The 26626-nt window shown below is 49.0% G+C and overlaps 2 protein-coding genes across 4 annotated transcripts in view; one reads left to right on the top strand and one right to left on the bottom strand.

Annotated features, from left to right (window-relative positions):
* The window catches only part of AP3M2 (adaptor related protein complex 3 subunit mu 2), a 45106-nt gene extending 23521 nt beyond the window's left edge, over positions 1-21585 (top strand). For all 3 annotated transcript variants that reach the window (XM_070253373.1, XM_023630776.2, XM_070253374.1), the window contains exon 9: positions 21282-21585. In XM_070253373.1, the coding sequence (XP_070109474.1) occupies positions 21282-21340 (59 nt within the window). In that variant the 3' untranslated portion in view covers positions 21341-21585. The remainder of the gene's footprint in view (positions 1-21281) is intronic.
* Positions 2863-25521, bottom strand: PLAT (plasminogen activator, tissue type). Its single transcript, XM_001489274.6, has 14 exons — positions 25262-25521; positions 14344-14441; positions 13323-13371; positions 11801-11938; positions 11297-11407; positions 10754-10928; positions 9998-10089; positions 8772-8946; positions 8157-8242; positions 6629-6824; positions 6383-6519; positions 6071-6211; positions 5051-5217; positions 2863-3764 (listed from the first exon to the last, which is right to left on the bottom strand). Exons 2-14 carry the CDS (start codon positions 14416-14418, stop codon positions 3606-3608), a joined length of 1701 nt encoding a protein of 566 aa, XP_001489324.2. The 5' UTR covers positions 14419-14441; positions 25262-25521; the 3' UTR covers positions 2863-3605.
* Positions 25522-26626: the final 1105 nt, after the last annotated feature.

Genomic DNA, 26626 nt, shown 5'->3' with positions numbered 1-26626 from the left:
CTTTCGTGCTTTCCTGCCGGCAGACCTCACGCATGTGTATGGTTTGAGTCTCCAGTCACCTCTGGAAGATAGAGGATGCTGGTATTCATGTCATTTTTAAGGTTGTGAGAACGAAAGTCCAGATCAATCAAATTATTTTGCCCCATTGGGTAAAGGACAAACCCATTAAAGCTACTGGTGTCTGTTCTCATGCTTCCCCCCGTTCTCGATTTTCTTCTTAGGTTGATTAATTCAGGCGTGAAACAGGGCTTCAGGGTCCTAGACATCTTTTTTTTTTAAGATTTTATTTTTCCTTTTTCTCCCCAAAGCCCCCCTGTACATAGTTGCATATTTTCAGTTGTGGGTCCTTCTAGTTGTGGCATGTGGGATGCTGCCTCAGCCTGGCCTGACGAGTGGCACCATGTCCGTGCCCAGGGTCCGAACCAGCGAAACCCTGGGCCGCCGAAGCGGAGCGTGAACTTAACCCCTCGGCCATGGGGCCCGCCCCCAGGGTCCTAGACATCTTAATTGTAGTGGAGATTTCTTGGGAGATAAGACATTGGGAGTCTCTGTAAAGCTTAGACGCTGGTTGTTATCCCCTATCTGTACTAATTTCCTTCTGTAAATTGGTTGTGAAGAAACTTTAAGACTTCTTTCTGTTTCCTAAGCACAAGTGGTTAGTGTCTGTTAACACTCCACCCTCTCTGTCTTAGTCATTGTTGAGATCTCTTGGCCTCGGCCTGGCTGTTTTGGTAGCGTTGTGGTGTGACCAGGTCAATTTTATAATACTTGTACTTCCCTCTGTTGCCAGTAGGTGGTGACTCAGGGCCAGCAATGAGATTAATTTTTTAAATTAGACTTTTAATAGAGGAATTAAATTGGAAACTTTCCCCAAGATCCCAAATCCTGGGGATCGTGTGAGTCTTTGGCTTTTGAAGTTTAATGTGGAACCAGAAGTTTATGACACTCTTTCTGATAACCAGACTTAAGATGGGGGCTCCAGGAGGATAGCGGAGTCGCCCTTCTGAGTTCCTGCAGTCTCTACCCGCTAGGACTACCGGCAGAATCAGCTGAGAACCTTCCTGTTCTTCAGTCAGTTGGCATCTGTTTCATTAACCAGCTGGGGATAATAAGGAAATACTGTTTCATTTCCCCGGATACCCAATTCCTTCCCCTGATGAGTCCCGGCTGTTTCATCCTGACTCTCCTAACCAGCACTAGGCAAGGAGGTGTCGCTCTTTGAGGGTATTTAGTACAATTCAGATGAATCTGTCTTGCAGGGCTGGGACTGCCCTGCAGCTCGGTCAGTGGCCTCTTCTGAGCAATTGTCTTCATCCAGTCTGGCTTCCAGCACTTCGCTCAGGAATGCCGGGGCCTTTTACCCCTGGGTTCCATCCCAGGAGGCCTTGCTGCTTCAGTTCATTTCATTAACCTGACCATCTGAAGAAAAGCTTGCCATACAAGGGGCGGGGACAAAACCAGCGGAATTCCTGCCAGAGACGCAGTAGCTGGGTGTCTTGCTTATTGCTCTCCTCGAGTGACATTTCTCTGAAACACTGAGACGCACATCTGTCTGCCACTTGCACAGGGACGTGTAAGTGAGCAGTCTGGCGTCAAGGAATCTGTGGCTGAAGTTTCTGTGATCTGCATTTGGTTAACTGGCCCGGAGACCTCAGCATCTCAGGGGAGCTGGTTTTCTTCCCCTGAATCCAGCTCTTGGGCTTTAAGAGTCTGTCTTTTGTGAGTTGAAACTACTGCTCTTCTAAGAACCTCTAAACTGAGCAGTTCGGACAACCTCTCTTGAGAGAGAGAGAGAGAGAGCGCCAACTACGACCACCTCTTCTCCTCTCCTAGAAACCATCAGCACATACTCAACAGTAAGCATTGCATCATCAGATCTGTTCTTGGGTCTGGGCTGTCAGTGATGATAAAACTCAGGCGGCAGCCAGGAATATGGGCTGCATCTCAGGAGTAGTTAAGAAAGTAGTCTAAGGGAAGCAGAAAGCAGCATTACTTAAGTAACATACTTGTATGGACTGGTCTGGGAGTTAATTCTTTCAGATGAATAGGAAAGCAAAATAGAATGGGGAAAAAATGGCCCAAATACTAGCTTCTAGTCGGAACCAAGCATTGGGGTGTTGCTATGTTAGCAAGGGCATGCCGAGGCAGCTCTCACCCCTCCTTTCTCCTTTGTACTACTGTGGTTCTGCCAGGCAGTCTCCTTAGCTAATCTGCTCTCCCACCATCCCTTGGTTACTTTCCCTAAGACATGCTCAGTTCATCACTTCCTATAAGCACAATCCTCACTGGCTCCCAGTTGCCTGCAGAATTAAGTCCAAACTCAGTCTGGCATTCCAAGTCCCCGTAATCTCAATTGCTCCCTGTGTTCTTCAGGAGCTTCACTGCAGGTGAATTGTACTGCTCAATTCCTTCCCACGCTCCCGCTGCCTTTTTTGCTCTCCGGACCTTCATATTTTCATGCCGTGATATTCCTTGTCTCCAGAATGCCTTTCCCACGCCTCTCCACCAGTCCCAATCTCGCCCCGTTTTTGAAAGCCCTGCCTAATCCTATTTTTTTGTTGAGTCCCTAATCCCTCCTGCAAGTGAATGCCAGTAAGAGTTTCTCTTGCCATTTTGTAGTCCATCTCCATTCTACCTTGTTATTTCTCTCATACCTTATGTTCCTGTCAAACCAAGAGCTCCTTCCTTCCCCTTGTTTACTGTCCAGAGCACCTACCACATTGCCTTGTATGCAGCAAGTATTCCATGTATGGTGAGTGAACAAAAGGAAACATTTCAAAGGATTTAAAACTGCGAACATGAGAAACGTGAACAAACAAGCTGTGGGATACTACATACGTAACACAACTGTTCCACTCCGGGTTGGGAAATGTGTGAAAAATACATCTGAGTTTATTATTTCAGTACAGTATAATACAGGATTGTGGCAACAAAAAATAAAAACTAAGATGGATTGATATAAATATGCTAAAGCCTAGTTTATCAGTTAGGAAAATGATACAAGTCTCCTGTTCTGTTATAAAGTCTGTAAAGAGAAAAGATTTATACTGTACACAAAGGATTCCTTTCCAAGAGCTGTAAGGTGGAGAAAGGGGAAAGCCAAACTATTGCAAGGATGGCTTTAAGGAACACGGTCTGGCCAGCCAGCCCATCCCTTCTTAGGAGGCCCCCGTTGGGCTTCCTTGGGCCTATAAACAGACATTCTATTTCTAATGCAATCCTTCCCCGAAGGACCAGGTCACTTGTTCCTATTAAGACACACTTGCATCTTTGTGGTCCCATTTCAAAGCTGCTCACGTTGACAGATTGGAGGCTGGGCTTGTCTACCTCTCTTCTGCCCTAGATGGTGGTATCCAGGAGGGGCTGGCCTTGATCTGTGTTCTGGTCTGACAGAATACATTCTGAAATCAGACCTGAATCCCTGAAAACTTCCAAATGGGGAAGTACCCATGAAAATATATCCTTTCTCTTCTGCCAGTTCTCCCCTCACTTGTCCTGTGTGATGGCTCATGGAGAAATCTGGGTAAGGAAGCACCGCCGTGGGGTGCCTTCTGAAGTGGAAGAAGTAGGGTCTCCTGTGATTTCAGGGAATGGGCTGTTCTTGGTCATGGCTGCATGTTGTCTTGAATCCAGGCTAGGTAATTAGTGACCTTGGTGTATACACCCGGAACATCTTTCCTCCCACAGCCAAGGCCCCAACTGATGATGCCAACCAAAGTCATGTGGTTGTCCTGCATACACACCAAGGGGCCTCCTGAGTCACCCTGCAAAAGAGAACCGGTTAGTTTGCCAAAAATGCAGACTCGGGGGGAGGGTCAGAGTTAATCATTGCAGCGTTAATACTGTATTCTTCAAAGTGCTTGCTTCAGAGAGGGAAAATTTGCTCTCAATGATCTTGATCCTTGAGAGAATTAGATTCTATCTACATTGTAAAGTGGAACTGAGATACCTGCTTAGACATTTCAGGGCTCAACCCTGGTTTTAATCCCCCACTTGGTAGCTGTGTGACCTTAGGCTAACTGTGCTTTGATATTCTTATCTGTAAAATAGAGACAAGACTATCTACCTTATGAGATGCTGATGGGAATTAGTTGGGAGAAAGCTTGAAATGATGGGAGAGCGATGTATGACACTTAGTAAAACTCTTGGTGATTGTTGGCTGTTATTGTCTTACTGAGTCAAAACAATTTTTTGTTTTTGTTTTAACTTAAAACTTGCAGCTACATCATGGTTCCACTTTGCAAACAACCTTTTTATGACTGTTGAGCTGGGTGGTACAGCTGAGGTTTCTGAAGAAACGATTCAAAAGAGGCCAAAGGTTGTCAAGGAACCCAGGGGGGAAATGCTGGTAGGATCACCTTCCAGAAGACAGTCCACAAAGGCTTCAGGCAAGATCCTGGCCTGCCTTCTTCCATAAGGCCCCTCGCCCCAGCCCCTCAGTGGAGAGGCTGGCACACATAGGCACGAAAATGTCTCGTCAACAGGCCTGGGCTGTATTTAGGTCCTCCTACTGCAGATTGGATAGCATTGTCTTGCTATCATGAAACAGAAGGACTGATAAGGATACTTAGATACTTATCAGATAACTCTGAGAAGGATGCCAACACAGCCTAAAATGGTTTGCTTTCCCAGGGTCTTGGGGTGGAATGTGCATTTTTGAAACTTATTTCTCACAAATCCCCCCTCTCCTACTTCCCAGTAAATTGCTGGTCCTCCTCCCCTTCTACAAAGCAGACTCCAATTCACCAGCACTGACACAAGTCAAGAATTTCTTAATTCGTGTTGATTTATCTATCACTTCAATAGTCAATTAATTGCCTGGGCTTACAGGAAATCTTGAACAGGTGGAGTTTCCTGTGTAGACACTGGGGAAATTTCCTGCAGTTTAGATTTCTTAACTTTGGGTAACTTTGATCTTTCTCCAATTGCTTTATTCTCTGAGGCCCTCGTCTAGAATTCCCAGCGCCTCACTGAGATGGAACCCTCCATTCTGGCTCTAACTTGTTCTCAGTCTCCGGAGCACTCAGGATGGAGAGGTGCTCGTGTTTACCTGGCAGGCGTCATGCAGGTTCGCCTGGTTCCCTCCAGTCCGTGTGTCCCCAGCACACAGCATGTTGTCCGTGATGGTCCTGTTAGACAAGTACTGCGACGTGCAGCGGCTGGCCGGGTACAGTCTGACGTGCGCCTCCTTCAGCCGCTCAGAATAGAAAGGAGAGGCTGAAACAGAGGAGGGAAGATGACTTGATGGCTTTAGGGAAAGTTCTTTGTAAATGTTCTGGAAGGAGAAAGCCAAATTTTCCAATAATAGCTCACATTTATCAAGCTTCTACACATATTAGGTTGAATCCTATGGAATTGCAAATATTTTATTGTTTTGACTTACAAAACCAGCAATTTTATCGATTCAACCCAGAGTTTCTCAATAGCAGCACTATTGACATTTTAGACCAGATAATTCTTGGGGGGCGGGGTGCGCGGAGGGGCTGTCCTGTGCATTGTGGATGTTTGACAACACCCTTGGCTTCTCTTTAATGCCAGTATAAACCTCCTTCCTGAGTTTTAACAATCAAAAATGCCTCCAGACATTGCCAAAAGTGTTCTGGGGGCAAAATCACCCCAGTTGAGAACCACTGGTTTAATCTCATTTAACCCTCATAATCTAATGAGGTGGCTGGTTCGATCCGTCTCTTACCAGTGAGAACTGGGGCTTGGAGCAGTGTAAAAAGCCATGTCCAGGGTCACACTGCTGGCAAGGTGCAGAGCTAGCATTTGAACACAGGTCTACACGGCTACTGAGTCCAAGAACCCACACCCTTAATTACCATACTCCACTTCTTATCGGAACCTTCTTGAAATCTCAAGCTCTTCAAAGCACTTGTACTACTGAGACCCTCCTTGACCTGCACAGTGACCCTGTGAGGCAGGGAGGGCGGACAATGCCTACAGTTACACAGCAACAGGGTCTGGACGGGCTAGAACCACTCTCGAGACCACGTCTTGCTGTCTGGTCAGCAACTGCACCCCTGCTGTCCTGCACTGTCAGGACGGGCTGAAACTGCCTTCCACTTACTCGCCTCGTGCTTGCCGTAGCCAGACAGCTCACATTCCGTCCAGTCGGGCAGCTGCAGGTCGGCTTCAGGGAGGCAGACGGTGCGGACAGTGTCGCTCTCCTGGGCACACTGCATGGAATCCGACTTCAGCTGCAGCAGTGCTGGGAAGGGGAGGGAGGGAGGGAAAAGCCCAGTATGAAGGGCTGCTTCGGATCTCAGGACAGGACGATGAAGGGGAGGGCGAGGGTTTGCAAGGAGGAGCGGCACTCGTGTGGGTGAGTGTTGTGCGATCTAGAGTTTGAGCTGGAGCAGGGAGAATAATGACAACTTACCAATGTCATTGTCGTAAGTGTCATCATCAAATTCCTGATGGACGATGTACTTTTCTACTTCAAACTTCTGCTCCTCCTCTCCAGGGACCAATCGGTATGTTCTGCCCAAGACCACCTTAAGGTGATGGGGAGGAAACCTAGTGGAGAAATGGACTTAGCGTGCTCTTCCTGCTGTGAGGTTTCCTCCAATGGCCTGGTTTCAAGGCCTTGGAGTAGGACAACCTCCAGGGTCTTCTAGGTCCCTACCTCTCCTGGAAGCAGTGGGCAGCAGACAGGAGCCAGCAAGAACTGATCAGTATTCCCCCACACAAAAACCTCTCTCCTGGTGTCTTCCTGTTCTTGGCAAAGATGGCGGCCTGCCACGGATGAGAGGCAATGTCCGCGTAGAGTCCTCCTTTAATGCGAAACTGAGGCTGCGTGTACTGTCTCAGGCCACAGGTGGCTGGGGGAAGAAAAGACAGAGAAGGGAGATGAGACCTGTGGGCCTGAGGTGAAGTCCTTGAGCGCCATCTGGGCTTCTTCTCTTGAAACCCCAAGTTTCTGCAGGCTATTGCACTTCTCAGTCCCATGGTCATGAAAACCACAGCTTTCCTTTGTTGAGTACACAGTGTGTGCCAACCACTGTATCCACATTATCTTTAACCCTCACAGTGCTGGACTTCAGAGAGGCTGTGAAATTCCCGCCCGAGGTCACCATGGCACCTGGATTAGTCTAGATCTCTCTAACTCCCAAACTGGGGATCTGCTATGCTTCATTACCTCTAGTTTTTTCCCGCAGCTGCCTCCTGGCTTAAGAAATAATGAAGCATTGCAACCTCATCCCGGGGAATGTCTACCCCATTTCTTTTCCACCTCTCCTTCCTTCCCAGCCTTCAAGGCCCGGCTGAAGTCTACTTCCTCATGAAGCTTGCCTAACAGTCCCAGCCCACTGGGCTCTTGAGCGAGCTTCTGATGTGGCTCTCTGAGGACCTGGGCTGTGAGTTAGCTGGTAGCTTGTGTCTCACCTGCTCAGTTAGACTCTGTTCCAGCCAGAGGAACATTCTGGCTGATCTGTGTGTTCACAGGAACTGAGTAATAATAATCTATTCTCAGATAATTTCCAAACTAAAGTTTTATTTTTTTAGCAAATGTGCCAACTGGAATTTTCTCTCTGTCTCCCACCCCCGTCACTAACCCAGTTCCCCTGTGTTAACAGGGTTCTGTGAGAAAGGTGGGGGAGTTCACAGAAGTACAAGTCTTAGAGTGAGAGGATGTGGGGCTCCCACCTCTACCTCTCAGAGCTCAGCAAGCTTGGGCAGGACCCGTGACTTCTGAGAGATCGTTTCCTAGTCGGTAAACTGGAGAGAGGGAGATGACCTCTCGCCACACTGCTGGGGGAGGCTGGGAGAGCCCTTTGTTATCTAGGGAGCCACACATTTGAACTACCCTCCTCCTCACAGTCACCACTACTGTCATCACCATCATTAATAAAGTCAGCTAGAGAGAAAAGTTTACAGCCTACTGAACTGTAAGGGAACTCGGTGTGTTCTCGTCTTTCTTTTTTCCCCTCCCCAACACCCTCGTGCATGGGATGGGAGGTGGATACCTGCCCAAAAGTGTTGTCATCCCATCCATTCAGTAATTGAAGCCCCCTCCCCACCAAGGCCTGGCTTTCCTGAAAATCTGGCAGCAACACAATCTGAAGCAGACAGCTGTGAAGACACAGGAAGTGGCAGAGGAAATGGTCAAGAAGTGAGGCTAGGTAAAAGAGAGGTGGCCAAGGGCCAGCCCTTACAGCACTGGGGTATGTCACAGTATTCCCACGTCAACTTGCGGTCCTTCAGCACATGGCACCAAGGCTTGGCATCCCCATCTGGATTCCTAGATGAAAGGAGTTTAAGGTTTTCAATCACATCACGAGCCATGTAAGAGCGGGAGGAGACTCAGCGAACTAAAGGCAAATACACTGAGCAGGGCGGGAGGACCCTGAGTCCTCGACTTGGCTCTGCACAGACCTCACCATCGGAAAACAACTTCAACTTCGCTTTTCTATGAGCAACATAACATTCTCATCTCACGGGCATGTTGGGAGGAACTGTGAGCTGTGATGTGAGGAAACTCTTAGGATTTGTTGGAATAAAAATGCCACGTGAGAGTGCAGCAGACGAGGACTAAGTGGCCATGGGACAGCACCTCTAACTTGGGATTTGGGTTGAAAAAGTGGTGGACTTTGCTTTTCATAATAGGTGTTATTCTAGCAAATGCATAAGTTGGACTGGATGATATCCACGATTCTTTCCAACCCAGTGGGTCCTACATACAACTTTAGGCATCAATTCTTTTCCCACCCCACGCCCTAATCCTGCCTTCTGCCCAGACATGAACCTCTTAGAGACCCTGTGCTCCGTACCGGCAGTAATTGTGCTTGCCCAGGCCCAGTGCCTGGGCGTTGGTCATCCACGCTGTATAAACCTTGCCTATCAGGGTCATGGAATTCCACTGGAGGCAGGAGGAACCAGACGTGGTGAGGCTGTGGGTGCCGCGGTATGCCAATCCTCTTCCAGTGTAGCAGTCCCCATTTTTTTCTGGAACAAAAGAAATCTCAAACTGAAACAAAACTGATTAAATGCTAAAGTAGGCAAGTTGAGGTTTGCAGCAGGGCCTGAAGTGGAGCTGCTGGCCTGACAAGTCGAAGGCAGCCAGTCCACCTGGGAGAAGGGTGTGGTCCCATCCTAACCTCCCCTTTCCCTCTTCAAGTGCTTTTATATGGGCATGGCAAATGGCTTTCATCTGGAGCGCCAACTTCTGTCAACTGGATGGATCTCTAAGATCATCTAGACCAGGGAGTCCTAACCTGGACCGGATCCTGGGGGATGGGGAGGATGCTTTAGAGCGACAGTCCTCAAATTCACAGATAGATCAGCATTACCTGGAGGTCGATTGCACGGTATTTTTGTACACGTATACTTAGAACTTTAAAACATGTTTTTCACACTATTGTAATAAATAACAACTATTTTGAAAGCACCACTGAATTCATAGCACTTTTTTTCCTCCCCAAAGTCCCAGTACATAGTTGTATATCCCAGTTGTAGGTCCCTCTAGTCCTTCTGTGTGGGGTGCTGCCACAGCCTGGCTTGATGAGTGGTGTGTAGGCCCACGCCCAGGATTCGAACCTGCAAATCCTGGGCTGCCGAAGTGGACTACGCAAACTTCACCACTACGCAACCAGGCTGGCCCCTCGTAGTACTTTTTTGTAACTTAGAATTTTTTAAATCTGGGAAATTTTCTCACATTAAAAGTCTTTAAAGGGAGAGAGAGATTGAGACATAGGCCCATCAGTCACAAAGGGAGAATCTCCATCCATCTTCAGAAGGACTGGAAAGCACAGATGCAGCCCCATCTTCTCCTCTGTAGGTGAGGAAACTGAGGCTCAGGGGTAAAGAGGTTAGCTCAAGCCAGTTAGAGGCCAAGCCCGGGAGAGGACCTGAATCTCCTGACTTTCTTCCTTCTGGAACCAAAATGACGAGCTACCAGCCTGCTCCTTCGTCTCCACAGCCGTAGAAAGACTGTCAGCACCGTCCTCCCGCCTCTTCGCCCCATCCCCACAGGGGAGGGTGGGGAGGCCGCACTCACCCTTGGAGCAGCTGGGTGTGCTGCACGGCTCGGAGCTGTACTTCCCCGCCTTGAAGACGTAGCACCAGGGCTTCGAGTCTTGGTCTGGGTTTCTGGAAAAGTCAGCCAGGGCGGGCCAGGGGAGGTTAAAAGCGAAGACTCCCTCTCAGCCCCAAGGCCTTTGCATCCTCTTCTGGGGCGAGTTAGTGCACCCTGGGTTGTACCCAGGATACTTGTACCACATTCGGTGGCAGTGGGACCCAGTTATTGTCTTCATCTGGAGATGAAGTAGGGTTTAAGGAGATGTGTATGGGTGCCAAGGGGACAAGGGGTGGACTGTGATGGTTAGTTTTATGTGTTAACTTGGCTAGGCTATAGCGCCCAGTTATTTAATCAGACACCAGCCTGGGTGTTGTTGTGAAGGGACTGTGCAGATGTAGCTAACGTCTACAATTAGTCCACGTTAGTAAAGGAGACTGTCCTTGATAACGTGGGTGGGCCTCGTGCAATCAGTAAATGGCCTTCAGAGCAGAAGCTGTGAAGATGTTCTGCCTTGAGACTGCAACATCAACTCTTGTCTGAGTTTCCAGCTTGCTGGGCTCCCTGTAGCCCCCACAATCATATGAGCTAATTCCTAAAATAAACCGCTATGTGTGTACATATATCCTCTTGTTTCTCTTTCTCTGGAGATCCCTGACAGATCTGATACAGGTCTTTTCTCCACTGTAACAGCTTCTCATGAGAAAAACCTCAGCAGTCAGGAGAAGGCCCTCTCACCTGCAGTAATTGTGGTTCCCAAGGCCCAGCCTGATGGCATCTGGCCTCCACCCATTGTAGGGCTTCAGGGCCAGTACACTGCTGTTCCAGTTGACACACTCGGACCCACTCTCTGCTGTGCTCCACGTGCCCCTATAGGTGACACCCTGGTCCTCGTAGCATGTGGCACTGGCATCTGATTGAAAGCAAGACACATGACACCTCACATATGAATCCCCCTTTCATTTAGTTTTTCAAAGGGGTTTCCCATCCACTCTGTCATCACCCCAAACCAATGAGCAGCTGGCTGCTGAAACGACTGGAGCGCCAGAGGTCAGTGCGGGGGCTGGGGTCACCCAGCAGACTGGTGGCAGAGCCAGACTCCAGAGTCACCCCCAAGGCTCTGCCCACTGGGCCAGGCACTTTGGTTCCTAACCAACCCCTGGATGACCCTTCCCTGTGTCCACCCGACACGTGCCCCTGTCACCATACACTTCCTTTCCTTTCTGGGTGGATTTGATAATTGGGGTTTCAGTTCCTCTCACACCACCCCCCACCACTCACCTATTTCACAGCGTTTCCCAACAAATCCTTCAGGGCACTGGCAGACAAAATCTGAGAAATACAGAGCCTGCCAACACGTCCCCCCATTGAAGCACCGTGGTTCGCTGCAACCTGTCCAGTGTAAACAAGGAAACCGCTAATTACTTTCCAAGTAGCTCCAAGAATAACAGGAGATAAAGTTTTAAGAGCGCTCTCCACACGTCGGGCGCTATTCTAAGCAGTTTCCGAAAATTAACTCATCAAATCCTCCCAGCAAACCATGAAATCTGCACTATGATTATCCTCATTTCACAGGAGGAAACTGAGGCTCGGCAGCTGAAGGTGTCTGCCTGAGGTCACACAGCCTCGCTCCTTTTTTGCTGGTACCTCCCCCCCCCCCCCCCACCTCAGGCAGAAGGGAGGGAATCTGCATGTGAAGATTTGAACAGTGGGGGACCGTGAGTGACAGGGTATGGCCCATGGGACTGTGGTGAAGCCCAAAGCCTGGGCTGGAGTCGTGCGTACCTTTGACGGGCACCGAGTGGCACTGCGGCCGGCCACTGTCGCACCAGCAGTATTCAACCCGGTTGCCCCTGAGCATGGGGCGCAGCCACGACTCGTGTTGCCGGTAGGTCATCTGTGTTTTTTCATCCCTGCAGGTCACTGTAACAAAAGACAGGCTGCCCTCTTTAGGGCGCATCTCACCGAAACTGACCCCCCAGCCACCCCACCATCCTTCTCAGACAAGCCCTCCCTCCCTCTCGGTGTAACCCAGCCTTTAGTCCTTTCTTGCTCTCAGCTGGAAGACAACAAATGCCTAATACTTTGTCACCAAAGATCCTTGTTATTGTTTGTCCTCTGATGGGTCTTTGTTTTGAAATAATTTATCTATCAAAATACATTTATTGAGTAATACTCTAATTTTTCATTTTGATTCATCAAAAATATACACATGTATATAACTGCCTACCAGAGTTTTTGATCCACGTGAGTATCACCACACTGAAATAATGCATTTCTGGCCCCAAACAAAGAAAACTGACATTTTAGTCCATGCAGAAAATGTGCCGCTTCCCTTAGTGCTTGTGGTGTAATGAAAATAGTGGAAGTACTTCCATTAACATTCTTTCCCTTTCTCTCTCTGCAAACCAGAATGCCACCTTAAAAACTCTTTAACTTTTAATTATTTAAAGAAGCAACCTGTGCTCATTGTAGATAACGCTGTTGTTTCTTTTGAGGGTCTGTTGGAGCCAGGAGACCCCGTAGGAAACGCTGTGCTGTCCCACAGCGAGGGCACTCAGAGTTAAGGTGTGACTTGCTGGGGAAGCTTCCAGTTTCAAAGGGAGTTGCAAAGACTCCCAGACCCAAAGGCACTGGGTCACGAAGGAGATGAGGCCCTAGGTGGTAGTTTTGGACCTGTGGCTGGGCCTGGACTTCTTGAAATCAGAGTCAAGACAATCCAGCTGTTAGAATTTTTACTCTTGGAATCCTAGCAGGCGTGTTCCTCAGATTTCTAGAGTCGCTCTGGACAGTCTTATACAGAGCGTCTTCTCACACCACTTATGGGAGGTGCCCGTTATCCCCACTCTACCAACCAAAAGAGACAGAGGTGCAGAGATGTTAGTTAGCAAAGATGCCGAGCGGACTCCAGAGGGATGGAATCACTGCCCAGGGAAAGACCCCAGAGGAGCAGGACAGCTGTGGCTGGCAGCACTGCGGCCTCGGGCGAGTCACAGCATCTCCCCAGGCTCTGTTTCTCATCCCTGTAACAGGACTTTGGGCCACTGAGCTTGTGGTCTCCCTGACAGCCCGACTCCGTTCCTGTCCTCAGAACCCAGCTCGCTGGCTTCAGCTACCTGGGGCAATGGTGAGTGAGTGATGGAAGGGCGACTCAGGCATCTTTACAGAATCACCCTGCAAATTTCACCCTCATCCAGCTTAAGTTTGCAGGTCGTGGGGAGAAGATAAATCCCCCGACAGCCTGAGGCACCCTGAGCCCCCATGCCCTGAGCCTGCCTCCAGCCTCCGGCCATCCATTTCATCTTACCTCTGTAAGATCTGGCTCCTCTTCTGAATAGCGTGTGTGTGTGCGTTTCCTGCAAAGAAACCAGGGATGGAGGAAGGATCAGCGCATGCTGGGTGTCTTAAGAAGAAAGGTGGCCAGGGGCCAGCCCCGTGGCCGAGTGGTTAAGTTCGCGCGCTCTGCTTCAGCAGCCCAGGGTTTCCCTGGTTCGGATCCTGGGCACGGACATGGCACCGCTCATTGGGCCATGCTGAGGCAGCATCCCACATGCCACAACTAGAAGGACTCACGACTAAAATAGGCAACTATGTGCCGGGGGAACTTGGGGAGAAAAAGGAAAAATAAAATCTTTTGAAAAAAAAAAAGAATAAAGGTGGCCAAAGCAGAAGACTATCCATCAACCCGCCGATCAAATGCCACCTCTCCAGAGAGTCCCTCTCTAGTAACTGGCCCTCGGCAGAATGTCCATTTCTTCCCTTTGTTGCAGGGCATTTTCAGAGACCACGTGTATTGTGTGGCTTCCGTCCCAACTAGACAGTAAGCAGCATGAGGGCAGCTTGCCTGCATTGACGGCTCACAGCACTTGCCTTGTCTTTTATAAATACTTTATGGGTTAATTCAAACACATTCTTTAAAAATACCCCAGAGGGGCTGGCCCGGTGGCACAGCAGTTAAGTTCGCATGTTCCACTTTGGTGGCCCGGGGTTCGCCGGTTTGGATCCCAGGTGTGGACGTATGCACCACTTGGCAAGCCATGCTGTGGCAGGCATGCCAGATATAAAGTACAGGAAGATGGGCATGGATGCTAGCTCAGGGCCAGTCTTCCTCAGCACAAAAGGAGGAAGATTGGTGGCAAACGTTAGCTTAGGGCTAATCTTACTCAAAAAAAAAAGGGTTGATACGTGTGTTTGGTGGCTCTGGCCCTCTGTCCCTTTGCCCCTCCACTCGACACCATCCCCCCCTTGGGGCCTGGTTACACTGAGGAGCATCTAGAAGTGGCACAGCCTTGAGGGGCAGGGCACACACAGGGGGACTGCACGCCTACCTGGCTGGGCAAAATGAAGAGTGCTCCACAAAGCAGCAGCACACACAGCAGCTCCCTCTTCATTTTGTTCTTCATTTCTTCAGAGCGTCCCTTAAATTCTAGAGAAGAGAGGAAAAAAGCTTAGTTGTGTGACCTGAGAGATTAAAGAGTACGAGAAAGTTGAAGAACCTGCAACTTTATCACGGTGGGGCCTCCAGCATCAGCTCCCACAGCAGGAAATGCCACGACAAGGACCTAGAAGACATTTGTTTTTTATCGAATGTATTTTTTTTTTTTTGAGGAAGATTAGCCTTGAGCTAATATCTGTGGTCAATCCTCCTCTTTTTTTTTTTTTTTAAAGATTGGCACCTGGGCTAACAACTGTTGCCAATCTTCCTTTTTTTTTTTTTAGGATTAAATCCTCCTCTTTTTGCTAAGGAAGACTGGCCCTGAGCTAACATCCGTGCCCATCTTCCTCTACTTTATATGTGGGACGCCTACCACAGCATGGCTTGCCAAGTAGTGCCATGTCCGCACCCAGGATCCAAACCAGCGAACCCTGGGCCTCCGAAGCTGAACATGCGAACTTAACCGCTGCGCCACTGGGCCGGCACCTGTATGTATATTTTATTATGGTAAAATACACATAGCATAAAATTTACCATCTTAACCATTTTTCAGTGTACAGCTCAGTGGCATTAAGAACATTCACACGGTTCTGCAGCCATCACTGCCCTCCATCTCCAAACTTTCGTCCTCCCAAACTTTGACTACACGCCCATCAAACCACAGCTCCCCAGCCCTGGCACCCGCCCTTCTACTTTCTGTCTCTGTGAGTTTGACGACTCGAGCTACCTCCTAGAAGTGGAGTCACACAGCATTTGTCCTTTTGTGACTGGCTTATTTCACTGAGCATAATCCCCTCAAAGTTTATCCATGTTGTAGCGTGTGTCAGAATTTCCTTCTTTTTTAAGGCTGAATAATATTCCACTGTCTGTATAGACCACATTTTGTTGACCCGTTCATCCACTGACGGACACAGGTTGCTGGAAGATGGTTTTGCCCAGAGACATCTATGGGCTGAGGGGTGAGCCCATCTCTGGCCTTCGCTGCAGCCGGGGACCACAGTGAGTTGGCTTGGTTTCTCTGGAAGTAAATTCCTGTCCTGGGGTTGGCTAGATGGAGCCACAGCAATGTCCCCTGTCTAACTTTTTCTGAGGACACCGTAGGGATCTTATTGCCGGCACATCACAGAGCCAGCCGACCTCAGATTGCCCCAGCTCTTCCACTGACAACTTCCAGGCCACCTCGTCCAACAAAGGAAAGACTCCAGCGCGCCTGCTGCCCCCTCCCCCTCGGACCGGCTGCCTCCTTTTTATAGACAGGCCCTGCTTGGTGCAGATTCGCAGCGAGGAGTGGAGGCATCTGGTCTTGGGCCATTAGACTCAGATCTTCCTGGACCCAGAATTCCTGGTTTCCATGTGCCTTTTCCCAGCGGTCTTGCCCTCAGCAGCCCAAAGTAGGTTGGTTGGTCAGGGTGTTATTTTGTGGTCTGGCAGGCCCACTCACTCCTGCGTTCACGAGAATTAAATCTGGGCATTTCTTCCCTTGACTCATTTCCCTTCAGTCACAACAACTTCAGGTCCCACCCCTCCCCCTCTTCCCAAGGATCTGAAGGGCCCTGCTGGTTCAGAGGCTTCCAGAACTTCCATCCTGGCCTGGCTGCGGCTCTGGCTCCTTCTTTGTTTCTTCACAAACAACTCCCCTGCTGAAGTGCCCTTCCCCTCCCACGGCCCCGAGCTCCCTTCAGAGCAAGGATAAAAATATAGGGGGTGGGGGTGGGAAACTGTACGCTGCACAGATTCTGCTGGGGCTGCTGGTGACGGGAGGGAAAGGGAGCCGGGGTGAGGGAGCCTCCCCTGCCTGCCCGGCCCATCGTGAGAAAGAAGCGCAGGATCTGGCCCTTTGTTCTAATTTGGTGTGCCCAAGGCCCCTTCCTGGGCAGGGTGGGGGCCCTTCCTCACTCCTAGGGGGAAGCTTGTCACTCCTGACCACTTCCAGAAGAAAGAAGTAGCAAGTTGAGGCCATCCAACACAGGAGCACAGCCTGGAATCTTCCTATCACAGGGAATTGTTCCAGATTTTCTTTCTAAGCTTTCCTCAAATTTCCCCTTTCTCAAAATTTCCCAAAATCCCTCTCAAATGTTCCTTCTTAATTTTATCCCATTACTTATAACCTTTGAAAATAGATCTTCTTAAATGTGTTCTCCGCTTTCTTTCTGACGTTAATCCTTTTTCCTGTATTTATAGATTGTCCCACCCTTTGTTATCTCAGGCCTTGAGGCTGGGGGGAGCTCTAAACTCTGAGGACTTTATGAAGAAATTCTGCATAAGACAATGAAGGAGTGAGTGAATGAAGCAGCAGCCAGGCGAGGAAGTAAGCGGCCGGCCCTTTCCACACACTCGCTCCCCCAGGCCCAGGGGATGCTTTTGGCTTTTCTCTGGATGCCCGCCAAGGTGCTGTTTTATATCAAGAACTCCAGGTCCGCCTAAATGGAACACAATTCTAGATAGTGGAAAATTGCAAAGTGAGAAGTGAAGTATTAACACATTTGCATTCCCTGGACAGCTGGGGAGGAGTGAGCCTTGGGGACGCGTGTAAAGTCTCCAGCAGCTGCATCGTGTTAAACCCTTTGCCACTAGGGAATCAGCACTGGGGGAAGGGGGCATGGCTTTGTCTCCTCCCGGGACAGTGAGACGGTCTCGCCTCTATCAGTCCTTGTCCTCCTCCACCTCTGCTGGCCCTCCTGGGGCTTGAGCTGAGCCACTGCCGGAGAGTCTCTCACACAAGGCGCCGGCTCCCTCCCCGCTGCACAGAGGCAATGAGAGCAGCCGGACAGGCCCAACGGGTGAGAGGATGACAAAGAAATGAGTCACCGCCAGCAGAGTGAAGACAAGGGAGAAAGGAGAGGGAGGGAAAATGTGTCCTTGTTTTGCCTTTGTTAGAGAGGTGGGTGTGGAGGGCTGGGGGCAGCCCCTGGACAAAGAGCAGAGTGAATGCCAGGAATCCGGGGGGCCAGGCCGAACAGACTTCCACCTCGTGGACCACAGGCTCCCACCCAAGGGAGAAGCACCAGGTGCTCATAATGGGGCCAGGGTGGGATGTGAGATTTGAAGAATAAGTGTAAGAAATCCTTTGGACGCTCATTTTATAAATACAGAGACTTGTAATTTTTTTTCTATGTTCTCTTCCTTTTGCTGTGTTTAATGGTTTCCCAGAATCAAAGAACTAAAAAAACAAGGAAGCAAGAGGAAGGAAGGAAAGAAGGAACGAAGAAAGGGAGCAAGGAAGAAAGGGAGCAAGGAAGGAAAAGAGGGAAGGAAAAAGAAATCCATGAGGCTGTCTCACTTTAGTTAAACTGGAGTCCCTGAATCCCTGAGAGCATCAGTGTGTGAGAGCAGCAGTGGAATGGCCAAGAGGCCTGAGGTCCCCAAGGTCTCAAGGCTCCAGCCCTGGCAGGCCAACCCTAGCACACAAAGTTGATTTTTGCAGATTTGCAAAAGGCACCCTCTCTGGTGGGTGGAGTTCAACAGACACAAAGTCTAGCAAGTTGACAAAGAATCGGTGCAAATTAGAAAAAATAGCACACATGGCTTGGCAAATAAAGCGTGGCCTGGATTTCAAGGACATCAGGCATCCTTGTGTGGGACCCAGCCTGCAGGTCTGCATTCGGCAGCCTCCTGGGCTTCCAGAGCATCTCTGACCTTGCTGCCTGGAAACCGTGTTGGGTCCTGCTGGCTGCAGCAACAGAGTGGCTCAGTTCACTGGCCCTCTGAACAACCGTGGATGATGTCTGCTCTAGGGAAAAAAATGGAACAATAGTCTGGTAACCAGGGAGGGGATTACTCTAGAGCCAAGGATGCGTGCCATTGTGGCCAAGAAATCAATGATCACGCCAGCCAGAAACTCAGCGTTCATTTCTGCAGTGGTAACACGGGGGATGCTGACTGATGGGCACCAGTTAACAGTTGTTTGCGTGCAGACTGGGTGAAGCTGTTGGAATGGCAGCAGGACAGCTCAAGGACAGACCTGGGACAGGAGGTGAAGTGTTGTCCTCAGTGTCTTTCCACTTCCCTTTGCATGACCTTTCCCTCCACTTTCCTGCCCTCTCCATCTTCCCCAGAAAAACCTGCTTTCAGGAAAGGGACTGACACACTCGCTCACAGATTAAAATGGCTGCACAACAATTAACGCGCAGCCCTTCCATATTTTGAGATGTAAAATCTGCTCCCAGGGATGCAAAATCAAGCAGGCTGGACTCTCAAGCTTTCCTCCAGGGTACCATTCTGTGATTTTCATTGTTGTGAGAACAAATGATACACAGTGAATGCGCACGTGCTGTGTAAACTGTGAAACCCTAGTGAGCGGGTAGAGGCACTTTTATGTAAATACTCCCCCACGTGCTGTAAAGTGATTTGCAATAACGAAACTGTACAAATGCAGTCAATCAATCAATCAATCAAGTTCTCTGAGTCTAGCTACATACAGTGCAATCGCCCCAGACGCTACAGAACTCAAGCACTTGTAGTTTCCACTCTTGCCAGCAAAAAATGTCAGAAACATGAGCAAGCTGGAGGAGGATGGAAATTCAAGGGAAAAACAAAAGTAAATTGATACTATTATCAACTTTTACACAGTGTGCAAGGTCTGCTACCTGAGTCTTTGGTAAAGGAGATTCTTGGGTTACTCTTGCTTTGCAAAGCTGCTTTGGAAATCTGAGTAAGTGAGAGTCAGGCTCCAGGAATACAAATACCCTAAAATGACTCATGGCTTTAAAACAACCACCCTCCCTCTACCCCCAACCACCATGGCCCAGAATGGATACCAACAAATTAGAAAAGAAACGGTCAGAACTCATTGGAATGGCAAAGGCATGTCACTAGGGTCAGGACAAGAGATGAGGTGAGATGGGAGGAAGAACCATGCCTTGGAAAGGGTGATGAGCTCCCAGAAAAGCTCCCCTTTTCATGGGCCAGAGGCAGAGCTCAGGACAGGAGCCGTTAGCCTGGCAGCTCTGGCCCCATTTAGGCAGGTCCTGCTTTTTATAGAGGCCCTGCTCTCAGAATAAAAACCATTTTCAAAAACTGCCATACACAACCAGAAGAACCTGCAGCTAAGATATGCAATTACGGGGGTGGGGCAGGGTGGGGGGGGGGGATTTGGGGAAATAAAGCAGAAAGAAAAAAAAGAAGATTGGCAACAGTTGTTAGCTCAGGTGCCAATCTTTAAAAAAAAAAAACCTGCCATCATATAAGCAATTTTTAACTTCTCAAAAAGGTGATTTTCTATATGCCAAACCTCATTTTCTCTCTTCTTGAACAGATCTCTTTATAACGAAGGGACAGGAGAGGAAGAGTCTGTTTCTTATCTAATTTGATCAATTCCAATTAAGTGAATAGAATCCTCTCCTGGCAACGCACCTCCCACTCCCCCCACCCCCCAGCCCCAACTCCACTCAATTACTCAGGGCAGAATGCTCCCCAAAGCACCTGCAAAATAGAGGCATCTGAGCTGCACCTAAGTTATATGACATGAACCTGGCTACTCAGGAAGATCTACACTGAGCAGTGTCATCTCCTCAACTCTCCACCCTCTGCCAGGTAATCCTGGTTATTCGGAGGAACTAAGGCAGTGTGGGTTATGGGTCTAGGAAAACAGAAGTCCATCCTGCATCCTATCATCATCCTGCCTCCTCCTGCGATAAAAACAAATGAAATTCTTTCCTAATAAACTTACATCCTTGTGAAGAAAAAACAAGCTTCAGCTGGCAAAAGCTAAGCCCTTTAGTCAGTACAACAAAATGTTAAGCCCCAAGTCTGAATCCCAAAACCCTGTAATCTAATGTTAATCTACAAGCGTCTTGTTAAGAATGAGGCTAGTTCCTCTCGTTCCTTCCACTCCCTGGAGTAAACATCACTATGAGGTAATTCAATACGCGATAATTCTTCAGTCTACCTGGAGATCTCAACACACTTGAATCAGGAAAAAATGGTCGGAAGCTTTCATTGTATTATTACATGAATTTGTCCACATTTTACTGGGCTCACGTGGAAGAGACATGATAGCATATTTCTGAGAAATGTGTGTGGATTAATGCCACTTACTCAACAGGTATTTGAGTACTTACTGCTTACCAGGAATGCACAGAATCATTTAAGGCGATATTACTATCTTGTTTTTACAGATGAGAGAATTGAACTTCATAGAAGTCTAAGGGCCTTTGGCCCTAAGGTGACACACCTTCTAAGGTGGTGTCAGGATTCAAACCCCAGATCCCCAGTTCTTCTACTGAAAACCCAACATTCTTTCCACTCTTCCTTACGGTGTCCTGATGCTGGATTATGAGGTTTTCAATGTGCTCAGAGCTGCTACTTGAGAGGAGCAGCATGTTGCAATGCAAGGAGCATGGCCTGTGGAGCCTCAGCTTCAAACTCCCACTCCCACTTACAGGCTGCGTGGTTTCCTGGTTTTTCTCTTGGCTAATCATTTCCGCCTTGCTGAGTCGTTACGGCAAATGGAGAAGAAACAGGCAGGTAAAGGCCCTATGCCATGGCTGGTGCACAGTAGGGTTAACCGTACTCACAGTCATGCGCGTCCTTCAGAAATGGGAGCACAAAAGTTTGCAGCTTCTCCCTGGAACAATAACTAGAAGTTTCCACAGCAGAAGGGATGCCAAGCTCTATGGGGTCCTCATCATGTTCAAGTGTTATTACCATACAGTTCCCAGATCACCTGGACATCTCATGGTAACCTATAACCCAGGCCTTTACAACTGACGTACAAGTTCATGCCCTTCATCTATGTGCACAGATCAGTATTAACAGGAGCCATTATTTCCTGAATATGAGGTGGTGTCTTTCATCCTACTTTTAATCTGTTTTTTTATTTGCCTTTCCCAGGCCTATTTACACCACACAAGCCAGGGCTATTCTGGACTCTCCAAGGAAGTTGGAATTAGCTGCCGGGACCAACTGGAAGATAGGCCCTCATGACTGATAAGGCCCATCTGATGCAGACCACAGGATGTTTGAAAACCAGAGACCTTTCACAGGAGAAATGAGGAAACAGGAGCTTCCCAGAAAAACAAACCCACCTTCCCTTTCTCTCTGCAGCCCGGGGGGGGGGGGGGGGGGGGCAGACACCGCCTCTTGCTACAATGAGGCAAAATAAAGCAAGTTTCTCTTTTCTGTGAACATGCCAAAATGTCAATAGCTGGCAGAGATCAAGGCGACTGGTAGTCTCTCTTTTAGGTTATTCGTAATAGGTTACTGGGTTCAGCTTCTCCGTGGAGACCCCTGTCGCCTACCTTCAAGAAACTCAGCTGACATCAAACTGCTCCTGCAAAGATCTCTAACCAAGGGGCTTGGGAACCTCCCTGGGGGCAATCCTCCCAGGCCTGTCAGATCCCCTCCCATCCACCTCCACCCTCAGCCCCTGCTCAGTCCAATGTCCTCCCTTCCTGGATTCCCAGGTGATGATTCACTCACTCTATGTATTCACAACATCAGACATTTATTGAGCACCAACCGTGCACCAGGGACAGGTTCCGTTGTATAAAGAGACATATGTTCTATCTTCAAAACCTCATAGTTTGGGAAGAGGACAGACAAGAAACTAGACAATGACAGCACAGTGTGAGCAGCACTGGGGACGGAAGGGGGGCGTGCAGAGGAAGAACCGGTCCTGCCAGAAGGTGGGGGAAGGGGATCTCTCTCCCTCTTGTTGAGGTGGGGGGCAGTCAAGCTTGGCTTTCTGGAATGGATACTATATAAGCTGTTTATTAAACAAAAGTGGGAGTTAGCCAGGCAATGAAGGGGTGTTCCTGACAGAGCATATCCCCAAGATGGACCCACCATTTGGGGCCCAGGGTAACAGCAGCAAGCAGCTTACTCTTGGGCAAAAACACTTTCTTCAGGCAAAGGAGTATGATTCACAGAGCGCAGGCTTCTTCTTCAAGGGTATTCCCAGGAGGAAGTGTGGCTTGGAAAGCCCAAGAGTTCTAAAGATGTAGGGGCCTTTGGGGAGAAGTTCAGTGTGAATTCCCTAATGCCTAGTTGTAAGTTAATGGGATATTTGTGACTATATAATAAACAGAAAAGGCTCGTAATACAAAAGTTTCCCAGTGCCTGGGTTCAGCCTGACCTTGAAGTGGTCACTTCAGAGGCTCCAGGTAGAAGCAGGTCTTGCAGGTCAATTCCCAAACAAAGCTCTTCAAGCCACTGGTGCTATGTGTCAAGAGCATCACATAGCCATCCTGGGCACCTCGGCTGGGCCTATTGGCCAAGAGTCACCTCTGGTTCATGGCCATTGGCACAGATGGTGCTGGGCAGCCGCTAAGGACCCTCAGTTGTATTAGTTCTATAGGAGGAACGACTGGTTAGCATTTCCCAGGTAATCATCATCAGCATCAGGACTTGCCTGAGTCATCCCTTCAAAAACCATTTATGAAATGCCTGTGTGTGCCTGGTTCATTTTCCCTTCTGTGATAGGTCTTATTTTCCAGGTGATCACGAGGTTTATCCGTCCCTCTGTCCCTTTCTACGGAAGTCTATTTCCCAGGCAGGATAGTGGAATATAAGATGTACAAAACATCACGAAGAAAATGTGCTGTCCTTATATGTAAGTAGACAACTAAGCCAGTATCAGAAGACCACGTGGCTGGACTTGGGGTTGGACCAGGGAGGATGATCTCTAAGATTCTCTCGCTCTACCTTTCTGTGAGGCTAACTCATCCTCACTTTTCTATCCGGTTTGATTTGAGACCCAACGCATGGTTATATAAGCTGGTTAAGTAGGATGAGGTGTAGAGCCTGAAAACTATGGACAGAATTTTTCTCCATGCGAAGCAAATGACCCAAAGAAGGGATGAACAGAATATTCTGGTCACTTGTTCAACCTAGCCATCTTATCAGAACAGATGAAAATCACTCACAGAAAATAGAAATTTTATTCTGAGACTGCCATGCCAAATAACCAGGTGAAAGTGAACATTTCAACTAAAAACTCAAAATTTTCCTTACCAGCAGACACTTAAGTGTCTCAGATAAGCACATGGATTTTGAATTTTGACTGGAGCCAAGTCCAATCCATTGCTATGAACGATGTTGCCACTTCAGCTGTCTGATCAAAATAACCTGCGTTCACTCTGGAAGCTTTGGAAGTCCTGAAGCCAGCACTTCACCTTCCAAATGATGATCCTAGCCAAAGGGCCCCTTAAGCTGCTATAAAACCCTGTGACCAGAAGAACTCCTGTTGGCGGAAAAGTAACAGGCCTCACCTGCACAGTAAGTTTCCCCCAATGCTCTGTGGGCCTGGCCACTCATTTCCGAAAGCCTTGCAAGGTTATGGTCACTAGACGTGGCTGGGCTGCTTGTTACAATAGTTTGAAATGCACTGATCATCGACTCTTAGGCCCTGGGGAAATAAAAGGCGAGTCCAGTCTGGGAATCTTGCCTCAATGAGCACACACTAACAGTCTCACTGCTCTTCTCAGCTACGCCCTGGTGGCATGAACCGTCCCAGGCCTGCGATGCAGCACAGACACTGTGAGACTGATACGAGGTCTCACAAAGTAAACTGATGATCTGGGGGAGTCTGGACAGAGACTGAGCCATTTGGGCAGAGGGTAGCTATTATTGGCTCTTGACAAGATCCAGAGATTCGAGGCTGGCATCTCTGAGAACATTTTAGGTTGAATAAATTGATGAGTGGGATGGGACTATTTCTATTTCAATATTCACGGCGCCCTTGCTGGTGCCCAGCGTCTGGCTCTGCTCTCACAGGAAGCACTCACCTGGCAGCTCATGCTGACCGTCATATATTGATTCTGGACAAGTCAGTGTCTAGATTGCAGGAGGAGTCTTCCTGCCCACAGGCAAGAATTGCAAGAAAGTCCCTTTGAGGGAACTCAGCTTAACAGTTGGATTTGCAGAATTTCTTCATGGGATTGCAAATCTACCCACACACACATATAATTTTTTCTCTCATCAATCAGCTGCAGGAGACCACCATTATTATTCCAACTTGGCCACCAAATAAGCGTCTTTGCACTTGAGTTTGTCATTAGTTACCTGGGAGCTCAGCATGTTTTCCTCCTTCCCTTCCTGCCTCCCTCCCTCACTGTGAGGATAAGAAAACAAAGATAATAACAGTGAAAATCTAGAGAGCCCCGCTATGCCTCCTGCAGAGAGCTTTAGGAATAAAAGACACTGATGTCAGTTTCCCCTGTAATTGAAAAGTCCTTAAAGAGGACCTCACGCTGGGCAAGAAGCCAGAGGACAAAACTGACCAGTGGAGATGCCGGGCATGGGGGGAGGTCCAAGACCTTTCTACAGCATTCTCCTCCTTCTCTTTCCCAGTACTTCCAACCCAGCGGATCATGCTCTGGACGTAAGTCACTCTCTGCCCCATCCCCAGCTTCAGTCCCGTAAGGGGCTCATTTGGGGAGAGAGGCAGCCAGACACCCCCAAGGGCTCTCCGGCCCTGACAGCCGTGTGTCCCGAAAGCAGCTGATTTTTTCATTTCTTGCCCGTTAGTCACGAGATGCTTTCATTGTCTATTGAGAGCATTTCTGTATAATTCTTTTCACTTTCCCCTTTACTCTGCATGAGAGATTTCTTCTCCAAGACATTTCTTCTGCCTCCTAGTCTCTCTCCTCCCTCACCACCCCCACCCCTCCAGAACACTTCAGCCTCTCCCCATTCAATGCAGACTCAGGAAGAAATCTCCCTTTGGGCGCAGATTCCAGTTTACCCTTTTTGCCTGAATTACAAAGTCGGTCCCTCACTTAGGCATTTCTTTACAGGCTCAGTTTGCCGGGGAGACTTTTAAGAGAGAGAAGAGGAGATGTGTGGACACAGAGGTACAGAATTCAACCTACCGCGCTCCTTCCTTCCTTCCTTCCTTCCTTCGGAGAGGCTTTCTCTGCAGCCCGGGGCTCTTGCAGGACCTCAGCTCCAATCTCCCTGCACAGCTCTGGCCTCCTTTAAATTTCAAGGCAGGGGGTGGGGTCGGTGGCCCTGGGTGGGCGGGTTCCTCTGCAGCGGGAGGATGCCCAGTGGACAGGGCCACGAAGGAGCCAAGCCGGGGCGGGCCTGTTTTTATAAAGAGGGGGAGGAAGTGCATGATGGAAACAGCACTGCCCATCCTGGCTTCAGGCCAGTCTGATTATTCACAGTCCTGATGTCATCAAATCACAGGAATTCGGGATTTGGATGGGACCTGAAGAATCATCTTCCTTTAGAATCCTAGTCTCAACGACCTAAAGGGGACCCTCGGGATGAGCTGGCTCTAAGCCCCTAGCGTGAAAAGAAGTGTTTACAATTCTAAACAAACACGCGCCCTGAGGAGACGAGGGGCCCTTCGGGGATCCCCAGCAGTAACTCTGCCCCTCTGGACACAGAGGTTGGGAGGACTGAACAGGTGGGCCAGTGCCCTCCAGACAGAGAAAATGCCGGGGTTGGAGCGTTGGGGGGAGGGTGGGGCGGTGAACCAGGCTCACCTGCCATGGAAAGTGCCCTGCCTGGAAGCTGCTTCCTCAGGCCCCTGCCCGTCCCCTCCCCAGCTCTATAACCTCAGGGAGAATCGTTTTCACCTCTCTGTAAAGTGAAGGGCAGGAATGGGTGGTCGCTGAGGTCTTTGCAGCTCCAGCCTTCTTGAGTGGGACCATGGAACAGGGGGGCCCTGCGCCAGTGCTCTGCTGAACTGTTCTGCACAGCCTTGCCTGAAATTCCGTCACTAGCCATCCATCCCTTAAGTGGCCGGAGCTTTTCAGTGCCGTGGCATGTGCTCTTAAATGTAAGTGCTCCAGGAAAAGGATAACCTGTTTTGACCTGTTGACTTGATCACCTTGCAGATCACTCATAAAGAAGAGCAGCGCGTGTAGGAGAAAGGCTGGGCTTGAGTCGGCTGTACCAGTAATGAGGGATGTGACCTCAGCTTTCCAATTATGCTGAGCTTTCGAATCTGCAGGTTACGTGCGACTGGAGAGAGGTCCCTGGTGCATCACAGGGCTCTCAGTAAGCAGCATGTGTTATTACTGGAAAGTGTATAGCTGAGACACGGCATGTGAAAGTGAGAAAGAAGTAAGAGAAAGGATGCCAGGAGAGGGAACAGGAGGTTGGCAGAGGGAATTGTGGGATGACCAGCTATTCTAGGAGAGGCCAAATTCCATATATTCGGATCCGAAATATGCTCATATTTGTCAGGCGATGAGAGCTGACTTTGAGGCTGGAAAAGAAGGCAG

The sequence above is a fragment of the Equus caballus genome, chromosome 27 (assembly GCF_041296265.1).
Source record: "Equus caballus isolate H_3958 breed thoroughbred chromosome 27, TB-T2T, whole genome shotgun sequence".
Classification (NCBI taxonomy): domain Eukaryota; kingdom Metazoa; phylum Chordata; class Mammalia; order Perissodactyla; family Equidae; genus Equus; species Equus caballus.
The sequence above is the reverse complement of the archived record's forward strand: the minus strand, read 5'-3'. Positions and strand labels throughout refer to the sequence as shown.